Here is an 18,548-nt window from a genome sequence, read left to right as displayed (position 1 = left end):
ACTAAACAGTCCCAGCTCCTTCAATCGCTCCTCATGGGATTTGTTCTCCAGGCCCTTCACCAGCTTTGTTGCCCTCCTCTGCACTCGCTCCAGCACCTCGATATCTCTCTTGTATTGAGGTGCCCAAAACTGGACACAATACTCCAGGTGTGGCCTCACCAGTGCAGAGTACAGGGGGACTATCACCTCCCTACTTCTGCTGGTCACACTATTTCTAATACAAGCCAGGCTGCCGTTGGCTTTCTTGGTCACCTGGGCCAAGAATGTAGTAGTTTATATATACACATAATATACATATATACATAATGTAATAGCCATTATATTATATACAATATATATAATACACAGATACTATATATAATATTGTATACAAAATATACAATATACATAATGTAATAGCCATTATCACAGAATCACAGAATCGTCTAGGTTGGAAAAGACCTTGAAGATCATCCAGTCCAACCATTGACCTAGCACTGACAGTTCCCAACTACAGCATATCTCTAAGCACTGGGTCAACCTTACCCTTACACCTCCAGGGATGGGGACTCCACCACCTCCCTGGGCAGCCCATTCCAACACCTAACAACCCGTTCTGTAAAGAAATGCTTCCTAATATCCAGTCTAAACCTTCCCTGCCACAACTTGAAGCCATTACCTCTTGTCCTATCACTTGTTACTTGGTTAAAGAGACTCATCCCCAGCTCTCTGCAACCTCCTTTCAGGTAGTTGTAGAGGGCGATGAGGTCTCCCCTCAGCCTCCTCTTCTTCAGACTAAACAACCCCAGTTCCCTCAGCTGCTCCTCATAAGACCTGTGCTCCAGACCCTTCACCAGCTTCGTTGCCCTTCTTTGGACACGCTCGAGTAATTCAATGTCCTTTTTGTAGTGAGGGGCCCAAAACTGAACACAGTCATCGAGGTGCGGCCTCACCAGTGCCGAGTACAGGGGTAAGATCACTTTCCTGTCCCTGCTGGCCACGCTATTTCTGATACAAGCCAGGATGCCATTGGCCTTCTTGGCCACCTGGGCACACTGCTGGCTCCTGTTCAGCCAGCTGTCAATCAACACCCCCAGGTCCCTCTCTGACTGGCAGCTCTCCAGCCACTCCTCCCCAATCCTGTAGCGCTGCTGGGGGTTGTTGTGGCCCAAGTGCAGCACCCAGCATTTGGCCTTACTGAAACTCCTCCAGTTGGCCTTAGCCCATCGCTCCAGCCTGTCCAGATCTCTCTGCAGAGCCTCCCTACCCTCGAGCCGATCAACACTCCCACCCAAGTTGGTGTCATCTGCAAACTTACTGAGGGTGCACTCGATCCCCTCGTCTAGATCATCAATAAAGATGTTAAACAGGAGTGGCCCCAAAACCGAGCCCTGGGGGACACCACTCGTGACCAGCCGCCAACTGGATTTAACTCCATTCACCACAACTCTTTGGGCCCGGCCATCCAGCCAGTTTTTTACCCAGCGAAGTGTGTGCCCATCCAAGCCGCGATTTTTATGTAGTCCTTGATCTTGTTTTGACATATCTGATTCCAGTGAGAAGGTATACTCTGTTACTGAGAGGAAATACAGTGCTAGAGAAGCCGCTGCTACTGCTCTGGAGCTAGCAGCAACAACAGTTGTTTTTGCTCCTCTCACTTTTCACAAGGCAAAACAAAAGAGTCCAGTAGTTGTGTTGATTGATCTCCAACATTTATCAGGAACTACAGCATGGGAGTTGACAGCTCATCACATGCTACTCATCCCTCTGAGACAGTGTTGAACTAATGCTCTGGCATGAATGTGAGGGTGTTCTGTGGGAAATTCTGGGTTTCAGATGAGATCAAAGATCTCTACAATTTACAAAGTTTCAGAAAGCTAGAGGGTTCTTAAACCTGGTGCTCCAGCCAAATAGTAGTTTTGACATAACTACTTGTTTAGTGGTAGTTTTATGTATTAGTGCTAGCTTTTACTTTGTATATCAGGGGCCTAGAGGTAGCTGAGTTTTGTGGGTTTTAGTAAATCATGGATATCATCTGTGTTTTCTTGTGTTTGTGTTAGTGCAAACTATCTGAGGGAAAATATACTAAGTAAAAATACTCTTAATGTTCTGGCATCTGGCATTAACAGATACTGACTCTCATCTCTTTCTTCAGTTATAATGGACTCCATAGGACTCAAATAATTTTAATGGTTTCAAAGATAGCTAAATGCATTAAAAATTCAAGGAAGTAATTACATAATACATTATTATTATTATTTCAAGTAGAAGAAATAAACAGCCTTTAAATTCTTCTTTTGCACAATTATAAATAGCTTATAATTTCTTACCCTTGATAAACATAGTCCTAAATTTTGCATGGGATGTTTTCAGTTATACCTCATAGAATCATATAATTGTTTGGGTTGGAAGGGACCTTAAAGATCATCTACTTCCACCTCCCCTGCCATGGTCAGGGACACCTTCCACTAGACCAGGTTGCTCAAAGCCCCGTCCAACCTGGCCTTGAACACTGCCAGGGAGGGGGCAGCCACAGCTTCTCTGGGCAACCTGTTCCAGTGCCTCACCACCCTCCCAGGAAAGAATTTCTTCCTTATATCTAACATAAATCGACCCTCTTTCAGTTTAAAACTGTTACCCCTCGTCCTATCCCTACACTCCTTGATAAAGAGTCCCTCCTTACCTTTCCTCTAGGGCCATGTAAATACTGGAAGGCCGCTGTAAGGTCTCCCCACAGCCTTCTCCTCTCTAGGCTGAACAACCCCAACTCTCTCAGCCTCTCCTCATAAGGGAGGTGCTCCAGCCCCATGATCATCTCTGTGGCCCTCCTCTGCACCTGCTTGAGCAGGTCTTTGTCCTTCTAATACTGGGGGCCCCAGAGCCGGACACAGTGCTCCAGGTACTCCATGTAACTACATGGAGCATTTTGTAATGCTTTGTATATAACAGATGCTACATAAAGTGAAGTATTGTAGACTACCTCTGGACCTTCTCTTATGCACATTTAAGTCAATGGTAAAGCTGCTTTAACTTCAGTGTGTGCAGGCTTATGCCTCTAGCACAGTTTATATCAATGAAACTTTCTACATCAGGAGTTTAGTATTTCGGAATACTAAGTGGTTGCTGTCCTGGCTGACCTCTTTCTCTCAAGGTGGCATTTGCTTGCCTTGGCTCATTTGTAGCTTTGGTAAGTTAATTAAAGAAAAAAGCAAGAGGGAATTTGGCAAAACAGTTATCCTCTTTGTTCCTAATGTATTTGGAGCAAGTAAGTTCCTTCTGCTCACATACTGATAGGAGCTTAGGAAAATTACAGGGGTAGTGTATGTTCACCTGACAATACAGGCAAAATGTTTTTGATGGTAGTGGTGAATATTGCCAAAAGTGGAATGGAGTGAGGGGCTGTAAGTGATTGCTAGTACATATAAGAGGCAGAGGCTTTGTATGCCTCTTACAGGACTTCACAAACAGTATTGTTTTGTCATACTAAATAGTAGGTGGAAAATTTGTTGATTTTTTTGCTAGTCCTTCCTTTGGGTAGCTGACCTTCTGTGGCCATTAAGGTAGGAAACCCAGAGATGCTTTGCTACAGTTGTTTATTTGCTTTCCTTTATGTCTTGTGGCCTCCACTGGATTGGTTTTTTTAATTTTGATAGCGTTCCATAGCCCTGGTCAGAATACTATTGCTAAAGAACTATTGATGTTTTCCTAAAGTAACTGAAGTTTATATGTTTCCACAGTTGCTACAGCTACAGTTATTTGCACATGATTCAGCAGGTTGTAACTCATGGTAGGCTCTTTCCAAGAGTAATTAACCTAAAGTATTGTGTAGTAAGTCTATTTGTGACCATAAATGAGTACTTGAATGTGACCCTTAAACTATACCCTTTGTAAAGGGACAAACAGAAAACCCAAGCAACATTTAGATTAATGAAAAGTATGCTGCCGTAAAACATCCTCCAGTTTATCCATGTTCATAGATATAGTCATCCTATACTGTACTCCTTGTCTTCCAGCACTGTGTTCCCATAATGGTAAGACTTACCATCTTTTTACCTTCTAATAGACTCTCTAATCTTGTTTTAGCAGCTCCTGGATGATCATGACCAAATCACTGATTTAGGCAATATCCCATATGGTTCTAAGCTTTGATTTCTCACTGCCTGGTTGGCACATCATGTATCTCAGATTGCCAGGTCCAGTTCACAAGCACTAGTGTTGTTTGTTAGAATTTACCTATCAGTTTGGCACTGTCTGGTGAGATAATACAGTTAAGACAAAACCATAGGGTGGTTGATACAAGTTGATCTTGAAAGAGTTAAATTTTTATATTTTTGTGTCTATATATCAAAAGGTGCTATTAGATTTCATGTCTGATGCAGTTGTTGGTCAGTAACAGTACAGTCATGTTAAATTGCATTAATAGCATCCCACTTATGCATGATTTAGGTAGACAGATAAAGACATCAGGAGATAGAGGAACATTGCAGGTGTAAGTAAACAGTACTGAATCCAGAGTGATTACATGTGACTGCTCTTACATGTCTCAGTGAAATTATTTTTCTTTCCTCAACAAAAATACCAGGATGTAAGGTGAGAGGTTTGGCCCAAAATCTCAAGTGCATAAAAATGTCGAGTACTGAATCTGTGCTGTGACTGATGAGTCTGTACAAATGTTCTTTTCACTTACAGGTATCTTGAGTTGGTACTACTATGTGACTATGCCAATGCCAGCATCCACCTTCACTATTGCTGTGGGGTGCTGGCAAGAAGTTAAACAGCAGTCCTTCACAGCTGCTATGCAGACAAACATTGAGTTTTCCTTGCCATCTTCACAAGCTGATTTCAGGTTTGTGTTTAGAATACTGTTGAAAAATGAGATATATGGGTATCATTTTCATTTACTCTGTGGAATGTGAACATGAGTCATATTAATACAGGAATAAAAATGGAACTTGTTTAGTTTGAACAGAAAAATCTTGACAGGAAAATAATTCCAAAGGCATTATTTCATGGGTAAGGGTGTGGTTCTTTTTATGTGAAAACAAGCTGCTTAGTGAGCAATAGGGTTAATAAATCCCAGTGTGCTCTGGATTTGCATCCTACATCCCGTGTCTCTTAAATGCCCTGCCCAGCAATACCAGGTCCTCCCTTGTTTCTTACATGCCTGGCTGTAAGACCTTTCATGTTGCTAGACTCGGTCCATTCTGGGTACCTAATGCCCCCTACTACGGTATTGCCTACTCGCTTTTTCCTTCCTGTCCAGTCCCATCCCAGAGTTAGAGCTGACCTGTGCAGTGATTTGCCTGGGGTGATTGTGTGCTGACATGAGTACATGAAAGACCTGTTGCAGACATCCTGTAAAGTAAAGTTGGACCAATGATTCTTTTCAATAAAATATACCCTGTTGTCTAGCACTTGCAGTAGCTACTTACCTGTAGAAATGTAATTATTTTGGATACATCTATTCCTCCCTCCAATCTAGTCAAAACTGCTCATTGAGTTTAAATTATTACAGAGTGATGGATGAACAATACTGTATAGGCCTGCAAATGAGTTTTTAAGCTAAAAATTAAGTCTTTGGAGAAATACCACTTGTTTCCACATGTATTCCACTTAGCAGAAGTCTCACATGTGGCACTTGATTTCCTCACATATTACTCTCAGCTTTTTGAATTCATAGAGTCATAGAATCACAGAAGAGCGCAGGTTGGAAGGGACCTTGAAAGATCATCTGGTACAATCTTTTGTGGGGAGGGGAGCTTAGATGAGGTTATCTAGCACCCAGTGCCCTTTGTCTTCTCCATGTGGCTTCTTGTGAAGACAGAGCCTCTGTGCCCTTTGTAGATATCCCTTAAGTACTGGAATACTGAGATGAGGTCCCTCTCCCTCCCTCTCCCTCCCCCTCCCTCTCCCTCCCCTCTCCAGAAAGGCCTACTTCCTTCCCTCACAGGGCGGGTTCTCTAGCCCTCTGTTCCTTTTTGTGGCCCTCCTTTGGACCCTCTCCAATCTGTTTATGTCTTCCTTGAATTGTGGGGACCACAACTGGACACAATATTCCAGGTGCAGCCTGACAAGCACTGAATAGAGTGGGGTGATCATGAATCTTATCTCTGCTACTAATCCTGTGGATGCAGCCCAGGATCTGATTTCCCTTTGTTGCTGCAGTGGCGCACTGATGACTCATGTTCAGCTTGTTGTCCACCAGGAATCCTGGGTCCCTTTCATCAAGGCTGCTCCCCAGACACACAGATCCTAGCCTGTGCTGGGCTATGTCATTCCAGGTGCAGGACTTTGCACTTGTCTTTGCAGAACTTCACACTGTTCCTGCTAGCCCACTCTTCCAGCCTGTCCAGGTCTCTCTGTAAGATGGCTGTCCCTTCTGACGTGTTCACCTCACTACCCAGTTTAGTGTCATCATCAAACCTGGTGAGGGTGCTTCCAGTCCCATCATCCAAGACATTTATGAAGATGTTGAACAGTGTGGGGCCCAGTATTGGTCCTTGGGGGACTTCTGATAGGCTGCCAACCTAAGTAAAACCCTTTGATCACCATTCTCTGAGTGTGACCCTGTGAGTCAATTTCCTATGCATCTTGCAAACCATCCGTCCAGTCCACATCTTGCCAGATTGTCCAGGAGAACACTGTGGGAAACTGTGATGAATGTTTTGCTGAGGTCCAGGCAAATAATATCCACTGGTCTCCCCATGTCAACAGAAAATGTTGTTTTGTTGTAGAAGGAGATCAGGTTAGTCAGGCTCTAAGTATTTTTTTCTGTTATGCCGTTAGAAACTTAGCTGAAACAATACTTGCCTTTTACATAGCTGTTTTGGGCTAATACTGTGTTAACATTAAGACAATGGAAGTCCTTACTATTTTGGTAAAGATAGTGAGATTTGGAACTTGAGGACCTGATAGAGAGTTGGAATTTAAAATGAAAGGATTCTGATGACTTGCAGCCTCACAAATTTTAGTTTAAATAAATTCTAATAAATCTTGAAAATAGGAATTTTTGTGTTTTACCTAAGATCAGTAAGACATGCCTATTCAATCTTTAAAATAGTTTATAGGTTTGATAAGCTTCCAGAAATTGTTTTGTGTTTATTCCTCTACTATTTATATGTTTATAATATGACTGGCTCTACAGAAATACACTGTAGATATTCACTATATATTCCTCTCTAATGTACAGCACATTTAGTAATAGGAATTATTATTGATTTGATGGAAAAGATTATTCTGACAGAGTGTTGATATAATAAATGATAGTTTCCATTTTTTGTAAAACTTCTGAAAAAAAGCAAAATATTTTTGTAGCTTTTTGTAGCAAAAATTAGTGCAAGTTTTAATCAGTGTGGTGGTCATTTTATGAGTCTGTCTGTGTGATGGTCATTGGATGAGTTAATTGGCACAGGTAGCATGATGTATCTGCAGCAGTTGAGTTAGTGACAGTGGAAGAAACAGAACTTCTGTGTTTCAGAAAAAGATGGACCAAAAAATAATCAAAAAATCTTCTGCAAGTGTGGTGTCTATTATGCATAGACAAAAAAGGAGATCCTAAGTGTACAAGGTTGTTTTGCAGTTAATTAGAACATAAAAATCTATGTTCTTAAAAATCTGCTCTTACAGTTATATCCAGTTAACCTTTATTTGTGAGTTAGCAAACAGCTACTTATTTTAGTCATTAAGACTAGGTAACCAAACCAACATTATGCACAGCAGCAGTCATTTCTAGAAAGGGTGTGAAATGGTGTCCTGGTTTCGACTGAGATAGAGTTAATTTTTCTTCTTAGTAGCTAGAATGCTGTGTTTTGAATTCAGTATGGGATTTGGTATGAGAAGAATGCTGCTGGTACACTGACATTTATGGCTGTTGCTAAGAGATCAAGGACTGTCTAACTCCCCATGTCCTGCCCATGTGCAGGTGTACAAGAAACTGTGAGAGGGCACAGCCAGAGCACCGGACACAAATTAGCCAATTAAATATTCCATATCATGTAGCGTCATACTCAGTATACAAAGGAGGGTTGGCCAGGAAGGAGGGGCTTTGCTCTCGCTTCTGGCATTCTGATTCTTGCTTTCTGGGATCTTGGTTCTTTCGGAATCACTAGGCAGTAATGGGCTGGGTATCAGTCAGCGGCTGGTGAGCAGTCACATTGTGCATTACCCATTTGTACTTTCTATTATTGTTTTATTTTATTACAATTATTAACTGTTTTTACCTCAGCCTATGAGTCTCCCTTTACCCCTCCCATTCCCTGTGCCATCCCCTGGGCAGGGGGAGGGTCAGCAAGCAGCTGCATGGTGTTTGGCTGCTGGCCAGGTTCAAACTACAGATGGATAGAGAAGCAAATGTTTAGGTAGTGTCTCGGATAAGATAATGGAGATAAACTCTTGGGCAGCAGGAAAAGGAACGATTTCTGAAAGAAGTTCTTGAAATGTATGATGTAATTTATGTCCAGGTACCAGTGAGTTTGACATAAGGAAACTGTATCAAAGAAAATGTTAAATGGAACTAGGGTGTTAAATAATTTTCCTATCTCCTTGTGGTCATTAAGCAATTGGCAACTTCTACAAGAGACAGTATGCTAACTTTCATGTTCTTGCCTAACCTCAACTCTGATAATTAAATACAAAGTGACATTGTTTTAGAGCACAAATATTCTGGGTTAGACCATCCTTGGAAAAAAATTGTATAATGATGGATGTAGTTTCTTTGCATACATAATCAATGAAATGGCTTAGAGTCCACTTCTTTCACAGAAAGAGTTATGTAGGGTGTTAAAGTGTTGGCACTTCAGCAAAATGTAGGCCTTTTCTAGGTGTTATCATTTTGTTTTCTGTGTCAGCACTCAACCTGGAGCATGATCTTTCAAATATAAATACTTTGGGTGATGCCAGATGCAATAACAATAAGCACTCTGCCTGTCCAGGCAGAGTAAAACCAGCTTCCGTAAGTTGAAGGCTCAAACCAAGGAGAGGCTCTGTGCTGTATGGAAGACAGGCTATCAGGTGAAAATATGAAGCTGATTTCTGCTTACATATGAGTCTATTTGGGCAGATAAATTATTGTGAAGGTATATGACTCAGTGTTTAGGAAGGATTTGATTTACCCCTTCATCCTTCCAGTTACAGCTCTGAATATCCTGTAAAAGTAATGTAAAATAAGCTTGATCCTAATGTGATATTTTCAAATGTCTATGGTGGTAAGCCTGAATCGATATCTACTGTTGTTTTTCACTTAAGAAAAAAAAATTTGTAAAAGTTCCTAGAGAATTTTAGTAAGAACAACAGAAAAAAGCCCGCTTGGAATTTCATTTTAATTGCACTTAATACGTGTGTGTTAATATATACAAAATTTTATTTTTGTAGTCAAGTTTGAATAGGAATTCTCTGAATAAATAAGTATTTTTGTATTGTTACTTAGTTTTCTTTATGCACATTTTGAGCACTTTTGATACATATCTATTATAAAAAAAAAAGTTTGACTAGGTTTTTTTTGTTATGATTAACTTTATCAGTTCTACTCAGACATATAATAACGAGTGTTTTCACAGTGCTGCACATGTGTGAACAGTGTGAGACTACAAATTAGTTGGATTTATGCAAACTAACTCTGCCATTCTGATATCTAGAGAATATCCTTGTCTTAGCATGCTCAATTGTGCACATTTCTGGTATTACATTAAACTATTTTTTCTCCCTTTTTTTTTTTTTCTTTGTTATTGTCAGGTGGCATGAAGAAATCTGTGGTCATGTGGAATATCCCTGCCGTTTCCAAAATCCTGCTGCCAGGTTGCAGGCAGTCATTCCTTATAGAGTCTTTGCTCCCTGCTGCCTTATGGAACACTGCAAAGAACATTTGCTTCAGTTAATTCCTCAGTGCCTCTCAGCTGCTTACACCACACTGGGTACTCACCCCTTTTCCAGGCTTGATGTTTTGATAGTTCCTTCCAACTTTTCCAGCCTGGGAATGGCCAGGTAAAGAAACTTCTTAGTGTCTATCTCCTGTGTTTTGTTCGACTCCTTTTTGTCAGGTAGTTAACAGTGTCAAATTGCTATCAATATAAAGTTGCTGTGCTATTTTTTGTAAACCAAACTTAGAACTCTAGTTCTGGCTTCATGTGGGTAGATTTGTTTGCATCCTTTGTGCTATGATCTTTAATTTTAGTTTTAATGGCTCAGAGAAGGAAAATACAAGCCCATTAAACATGTGGGTCTGAATTTCCTCATTTGCCAAACTGAAGTTCTTTTCTTGGTTCTATTCATTTAAATAATTGATGCTGCTAACATTTTGTCATGTTTTCTTCTGGAGTTGATTTTACCATTATGTCTTGACAGAACAAGAGCATGTTAAAATCCAGATCTAGAGTTTATTCATAAACCTTTTGTGATTTACAAGTTTCTAGTCAAACACTGGTCTTTGGAAGCTGAGTAAGGCAAACTGTAAGAATTACATTATCAACTTTTCATGGAATTGTGGAGAATAAAAAGCTTAATTAAGTATTTTTGGTTTTACAGTATAATTTCCAGTTGTGCAGTGACAGTAGAATTTTAGCTTTATTAGTTGTAAGACAATGCCTAGCAATTGAAATTCCCTATTTTCTTTTTATTTTTCTTAAAAATATACATATTTTTAAGTTGGTAATAAGATAACATTTGTTAATAACAGAGGATGAAACCCTATTTTTATTCACTGTTTGCCTAGTGCTAACAGTAGAGTGGATTCATTTAGGCAGATGAACAAAACATCCTAGGGAAGAATTAAAAGCAAAGCTCTGTTAGAAGGATGAGGACTGAAAGGCATGGTGTATTCCTGGACTGTTGGTTTTGTATTTTGGAGCTCTTGGGGCAGTTGTCGAGTAGGTTTGATATCTGAAGCAACTCCAACAAATTGCACAAATTGCCAGTCCAAGTGCTTAGATGAATCAGAATTTTATTTCTTTTTACAAACTGTATAATTAATGAAATAAGAAACCATGTTTTGTTTCTTATTTACATAGATCTTTTTCTACACCTTTCCTCTTGCGGTCCTCCATAGGGATAAAAGTATAAAATTATGCTGACATGTAATAATATTGTATAGTTTTTAGTGTAAGTTTACTTTGTTTTGTTTTTATGAAGATCTATAATATTTAAAACTTAGCATTCAGTGACCCTCCTCTGTCATATAAGCCTCATTGCTTTGTGGATACCTTGTACTGGTTACTGAGTTTTCAGTGATCGTTTTTTGCTCAGTGAACTCTTAAATGAAAGCACCAAGAAATTTACACCAGTCCTGGTTGCTTTGGGCACCTACCACAGACTATATTCTCTGATTCTTTGCATAGTGGTTTGGAGGTGTGATGTTCTGTACCATGTTTTTGAAGCCATATGAAATTGGTAGAGCTGCTTAGCAATTTTCTCTGTCTTCAAAGGCACGGTACTGAAAGGTTGACACAGGTCCTTATGGATCATCACTGTAATTGAGGAAGAAACTTGCCGTTTTACTTAGCTGTGTGATAAGAGCAGTGATCAGTAGAACCATGAAGGGCAAGATGCACAAATAGTACAAAATGAAAGAGAAAGGGGAGAGAGATGTCTAGGCCAAAATGACGGCACACAGTAGGAAGAATCTTCAAGATTCAGTTGTTTATATGCTGCTGCTATTTGGGAAATTGTCAGAGCTTCCCCTGCATGTACCTTTCCCAGAATTTATAGGGAGAAGATGCCTGCAGGGTATTCTGTTGCAAAACCATCTGTGGTTATCTGAGTCCAGGTTGCGTGTTCAGAATATTGTAATTGTGCTTTCTTTGTGAAGGAGATGAGAAAAACATATGCTTTCATTTCCCTATACTTCTAACCACTGTCAGTTCCAAGTGATCCATATCATTCAATGTAAGTAAAGGACGAAAGAAAGGGCATGCATACTTCCTGATGCTTTTCATTCAACAGTTCATAAAGCCAAGCACATTGAAATTTTTCAAAATTGAAATAAAGGAACAATTTAAGCTGTTTAAATGTCAAGCTGTATTTGGACAGCAAAGGAAATTATTAAGTGACTCATAATAGCTCGTTTGTTCTTGTTTTGTGTGATTTTTCAAACAGTCTTCTATGTGTATAGCAAGTTACTTAAATGGTTAATTCCTGTGCATGCAATGATAATTACCTAAATTACTTCAGTTAAGAATAAGCTATGTGTGAAACCATGTCCAAACCCACATTAAAAAAAAAGTTAGCTATTATCTTGGGTTAAAAAGGGTGCTGTAGTATTTATTTTTTAATCTTCTAGTCTATCTGTAGCAGTATAAACATAACACAGCATGCCAGCACAAAGGGGCTGTTGTTTTGAGAATTCTAATTGTATTCCTAATTGTCTGCCAGGGACGGAAGCAGTCATAAATTTTAGTCATTATCTGAAGTATTGGGTCTTTACAGAGTTTGGCACATTTCTTTGTCTGTTCCTCATTAGCCAATACTTACTGTGTTTTTTATATCCCAAAATACTTCCCTTTACTTAAGAGGGATGTTTCTCCAACATCTTAGACTGGTATGAAATGATGACAGTTCTTGCATAGCGTGACCTAATTAGGCATTTTAAGCTGTCTATTCCAGTAGCCACTACTGGACGTCAGCTGCATTTCTCTTGAAGCCTGACGGATGCTTTATAAGAAAAACTCTAGTTGAAAGTATATTCTTTTAACTTGTGTTTTCTGTACATCTCATACTGGTTTTTAATTTGCTATGGACCACTGTATGGGAATGGGATCTTGACTGTATATAATAATTGCAATCATCCCCTTTTGCTTCCTGCAGATCTTTGAAGCTAGAGTATTTAATTTTGCACTCTCTCTTCATTTTACACTATTTTAGTTCAAGTGATTCAGTATAGCTTCTCCCAAATTCATGCCTGTAAAAGAAGAACTTGGCGTACATGTCTTTGTTGGTGATGTTATGTTCAACTGTACATAAATTAATGGGATAAGGCATTGTGAACCAAATTTGAATAGCTTACAAGCCAGAGATTCAGTGCTTTCTGTAGAATTCTGAGAGTCTCATAAACACCTAACAGCACTTAATAATCAGATTTTAAGTTCTCTCACTAACAGAAGGGAGTGAACTGGAAGGAAAGGAGTAGGGAAGTGTGTCAGACTGCAAAGTCTATAGACCTCCTAATTAGATTGTTCATGGAAGAGATCCCTGACCTCACACTGCACTGAATGGTGCACATCATTCATGTACTCAGACAGCTAAGACATTAAAAGCAGGAGATTAGAAGTAGTACCATATTTTGGTACTGTTGATGATGAAGAATTGTCAACTCCATTGGCATTTAAATAGCAGAGTTACTTCACAGTGGCAAATGCTCTCATGTGAGCCGGTAGTTGCTCACCTGAAAAAAGCTGGCCGAAAGACTTCAAATAAAGAATAAGGTCTGTGTGTTCCCTGGTTGTTCACGCTCTTCAAATCAGTTCATTCCCAGTCCAGTTTTGTTGATTATATTTGAAAACCTAGTGTTTCAAAATGTCTTCCCACTGACCTACAACTCAGCTTCCTTTCGTTTTGTGGAGGCTCTGAATTCCTTGTTCTTGTTCTTTTTCATTCCCCAAGAAAAAACATTCTTTCAAATACAGAGACTCTTAACTTTTTGTACTACCTGCACCTGTGCTTGAAACCTTGACTTTTCTTGCAGTATTTAATTGCGTGTCCTCTTTTTTTTATTTTGTCCATGGAAGTAATTTTTTCCTTGATAACCACTAAGCGTCTTTCACAGTCACAGCAATTTCTTGTGTTTCTAAAGCCATAGAAACTGCTTACCATCTTTATGCTTCTTCACAGCAAATGTTCTGGTGTTTATTTTACTCACCTGGGGCTTGTAAACCTGGGTTTGCATTGAGTTAAAACTTTTTTAAAAACAATGGTCTTCAAAGTTTTTTGTTTCCAGCATGCAGTTTAAATAACATAAGATTACTTCTGTTTCTGTTTGAATGAATGTACTTTAGATGTACTAGTTTTGTAGTAAGTACTAGCACAACGAAAAATTCTTTGCCAAGCTCTATATGTCAATAACTTTACTAGTCACATCACATGTTGCTGGGAGCTGGAAGAGTATGATGAGAAAAGTGTCACTTGGTATGTACCATGCTCTTAGTTTTTCCTTAAACACTTAGTACTAGTAACTGCTGAAAACGGCATAATGGATAGATGGACCTCTGGTTTTACCTAGTTTGGCTGTTCCTGCAAGCAATTTTGCCCAGCAGAGCTATCAAGTAAGGGGAACCAAAGAACTTCTGAGCAAGATACTGACATTTTCAAAACAGGATCCCTATGTTAGGTTGTTTGAATCCTATTTAGGCTCTAAAATCAGTGGCCTTATTTTCAAGTGTGCTGGACACCCTTGAAACCCAAATGGTGTTTGATAAAAGAAACATAGAGGATGCTTGGCATATTTGTAAATCAGGTCAACTTGTATAGTTGGCTAAATAAGGATTTAGCAACCCAGCTTTCAATTCCTATTTATAAAGGTCTTAGTCACTCTTTCTCCTCTCATGTAAATGGTCTTTGGTATTTTAAGAGGAAAGAATATCCCTTTCTTCAAAACATGGTATATCAGCAGAATTCTTGAGTCTATCCAGGCCATGTCACTAAGGTTGTTAACTTTTAAAATTGAAAAGGGAGAAGAGAAGAAAAAAAACCCTGACCCAAAAACTAAAGGGGGGTGGGGGAGGAAGCTCAAGCAGCCTCTTTGATCTGTGCTTCTGTAGCCAACTGCAGTGTTCCAACAACAACTGCTATGTCTATAGTAAAATCAGCCAGAACTATTGGAAAACATCCAAGTGTCAAACCTAAATGTGAGTCTTTTGTATTGTTCAGTCTTGCAGAACTGTGATTGACTGTTTGCCTTGGCTGTAGAAGCCTTTTGTCAGGGTATACATTTGTATAAACTTTTTTGCACAACATTTTCAGTTGTGTTAATTTGACTTGCAAGAGTAATACTTAATCATGAACTCTCCATAGTCTACTTTTTACATATCACTAGTTGGTTATCCAGACAGAAATAACCATCTACAAAAATTAAATTGAAAAGTAAAAGTATGATGTCTGGAGAAAGAAAAATTTAATTTGCTTTTTTACCTGTTTTTTTTATTCATGTGTAGTGGAGAATCTTAAATTGAATTTTGCGTACTTGTTTGCTTGTGTGTGTGGTAGTTTTTTCTTTTGATTTTTTTTTTATATGAGAGACTGCAAATTTCCTGAGATTTTAATTCCTGATTCTGCAAATGGTTTTGCATACCCTGAAATTTACATACAAATGTCCATTTCTTTTCATTCAGAAACCATACTTGTGTCTTAGTATATTTGTTGGCAGGATCATGACTTGGTTAAACATAAGTGAAATTTGATTTAATGATGCAAGTATCTTTAATGTGATTTCAATTTAAAGAAAAAGGAAAAGCTATTGCAGTTAGACTTCCTGGAAATATTTGCAAGTAGTGGTGCTGTGATACACAGCCAATGTTTTTTTCTAAATAGAATTTGGAGCTTGAAATCCATAGTGAAGTCCACCTAGGAGGAAACTGTATCTGTCTTTCTTGTGCTTCTAAGTTAAAGACTCAAGCAGGACGTTTGCCTGAAAATACAAGGAAATCCATTCATCAATGCAAAGAGAAGTGCTAAAACAGGATTGAGTACAAACCATTTTTTTAACCCTAGCTTCTGTTTTTCATCCTGTTTTAGATGAGCACCTATGCTGAGTATGCTTAAGAAAGGATGCAAATTACCAATGTTTTTTCGAGAGGCAGTTTTTCCAGTTGGCATTTTTTTTGTTTGGAAAGTTACGTATTTTGTAAATCACACACAAATAAGTAAATATTGTTTATTTTAGTATTGTGGAAATTACCTATGAAATCCATGTTGTCTGTTGTACAAAGACTGTCATAGAGAGTTATAAATAAAGAGATTCACTCTGATTTGCATGGGATTCCTTTTGAATAGTAACTGTTCTGGTAGATATTTGGTGTGTTTGCTAGTCTCACACACTCTGTTGCAATGCTGCTGTAAATAACAATTCAATATATGTATGTTTAGCAAAGGGGCTCCAGAGATTTGCCTTGAGGAATGCAGAGGGGAAAATGTGATACTAGTTGGGGAGATTTTTTGAAAGAGAGAAAAAGTTGGGTATCTATTTGAAATGTTTTTGTTTTTAATACCAGAAAGATGGTCAGTCCTGGATGTCATAATATTCAAAATTCACTGCAGGCTATACAGGCTATAGCCTACAGTCAGTTTTGATTTCAAAGAGATCTTGGATCTGTCTTCCAGCCACTTAAACATCCAGTTCATTATATTTTACTTCAGTCTTTCCTTCCTCAAATTTAGGTACAGTTTTTAGTGCTATAGAATTTAATTACAATTTTAATGAAACTAATATTAATCTGCTGACAGGTAGCAATTTAATAATTTTTACTTTTGCTGAAGCACTGCTTTACTATTTCAAGAAAATAAAGCTATTCAAAATTCATCTGGGTTGCAGTTTTAGCTGTGATAGCAGTAATTCAGAGTATGTGGCTGTACAACACATGCATATGAATTTGGTGGTATTTAAGAGATTGAGAACATTTTCTGACTCTTATCTGGACCCTGAACTGTAATTTGCTGCCACTGCAATCACAGTCCTTCATTTGGTTGTCATTTTGGGATCAAAACAGGATTTGGAGTACTTAGGACACAATGTATTTCCTTACTAATGGGCTGAGCTGCCTTGTTGGTGTATTAGCTCTTAACAGATATTCCTTTGAATGTAACCCTGCAAAGAAAATAAAACAAGTTCGTTTCTTGTTGGAAGGCAAAATTTGTTTTTTATCATTTCATAAAATGGGTACAGTAGGAGGAATATTATTACTTTAAGCAAATATCAGAAATAAGACTGATTATTCATAAGAGCACATCCTTTTTCCCCTTCAGAATTATATTTAAAAGATTAATAAAGCAAAGAGATTTCTTACCTTCAATAGCTCTTTTTTTCTCTTTAGTTTCTTGAAAATAAGTACTTACAAAATAGAGTTCTTTAATTATAGCTTGGCAAATAGACCATCATGTGCTTTGAATAGCACTGGAAAATAAAATGGCTGCTTCTTTTTAAGAAACATTTCAAGTTTTTTATAAGGTAGCTTCTTAAGCCAGATACTGTCTGGTTTTATATTGGTATCTTCACTGACACCAGTTATGTTTGACTGCTGTAGTGCACTGAGAAACGGGAGAATAAAGGTTAAGCACTTTGACCGTGACAAAGTAGGATGTAAAAGTTACCTGCTACAAGTAATTTTTTTGTTATTATTGACTATTTATCTTCTCCCACCACCTAACAGCCAAATTGTTTTGCACTATGTCTTATGACACCATAAAAATAAAAGGCAGTTGATGTTCTGGCAACTACATATTTTAAGTATAAGACATGAGACTATGATAGGGGAAGCTTTGATTCTTTAATCTGTGGGATATATACATATTTTAAATATGGTGGTTTGTTGGGGTTTTTTTGTTTTTGTTTTTCCCCAGTGACTAAACACCCAGCCATCTGCAAACCATGCACTTCTGGTTTTTTGTGCTTGAATGTGCAAAAAATGATATGCACTAATACACAGTTAAACCCTTGCTTTTGAATTTGTTTTTCATCTTAGGCTTGTGTTTCACAATCTGACAGGTTCATGAAATAGCATTTCAGGCTATGAAGAATAAAAATTGACTTTGGCTTTTTTCACCATCCTTTTTACACAGCAATAGCTGCTTTTATACTTAATCCCTAAAGGGAGATTATTCAAATGGCTTGTCTAACCACCACAGTTCAGATGACGTGTCCTTTTCCTTTAGTGTGATATCTCAGTGTAACATCTGTGCAAGAGTGTATATTGTTTTCCTTCCAGTAGCAACAGCATAAACCAGAAAACAAATTAGTAGTCTACTAAAACTGTGGAAGCAAGTACTGCAGTTTAAGGTAGATTGAAAAGGCTCTACAGTAATGTAAATTCCATGCTCTGAAACTGAATTTTGAATTGAAACCAGCAGTCTGTGCTAGACCACTCATAGACCTCAGAGACATTCATCAAAACCCAATTAGATCCATGTATGATCTTGTTGCCTATGTATTATATCAATCTGTCAGTCTTGACTTGCTTTCAGTTACAAGATTGCTGCCTTTTCATGGATGCAGAGTGTAGAAGCTGAATTCACAGTATTGCATCAGAGCTGTCTCTGATGCGACATCTGTTGCTTCAGTCATGCATTTGCTGTGCTATCTGGCAGAAAGACTAACATTGCTAATCTAGAAAGCGGCTATCTCCAAATTTTAGTAGGTAAACTGAGAACAGTACTATTTGCTCCTCTTTTTTTATAAAATATAATAAAATGGTAAAAAAATGATAAAAGTGGTGAAACAGTGGTAAAACTGTCTTGCTTGAGTATCATTGATGATGGTAAGGATGATGATAAGTCTCTGAAACCTATTGTCCTGCCTTTGGGCCACCTTAGAGGACACAAATCATCAAGCTTTGCATGTGCAAACTACATCTGTGTTTCAAAACAGAAACGACTCA

At 38.4% G+C, this 18,548-nt stretch overlaps 1 protein-coding gene across 13 annotated transcripts in view; it reads left to right on the top strand.

Moving 5' to 3' along the window:
- Positions 1-18,548, top strand: part of AOPEP (aminopeptidase O (putative)) — a 234,917-nt gene that overhangs the window by 29,475 nt on the left and 186,894 nt on the right. For all 13 annotated transcript variants that reach the window (XR_012621749.1, XR_012621750.1, XM_074813379.1 and 10 more), the window contains 2 exons: positions 4,669-4,825; positions 9,709-9,957. Coding sequence is in view for 11 of the 13 variants with exons in the window: in XM_074813379.1 (XP_074669480.1) it covers positions 4,669-4,825; positions 9,709-9,957 (406 nt within the window). In the remaining 2 variants the exon portion in view is untranslated. The remainder of the gene's footprint in view (positions 1-4,668; positions 4,826-9,708; positions 9,958-18,548) is intronic.

This window comes from Strix aluco, chromosome Z (genome assembly GCF_031877795.1).
Source record: "Strix aluco isolate bStrAlu1 chromosome Z, bStrAlu1.hap1, whole genome shotgun sequence".
Lineage (NCBI taxonomy): Eukaryota > Metazoa > Chordata > Aves > Strigiformes > Strigidae > Strix > Strix aluco.
The sequence above is the reverse complement of the archived record's forward strand: the minus strand, read 5'-3'. Positions and strand labels throughout refer to the sequence as shown.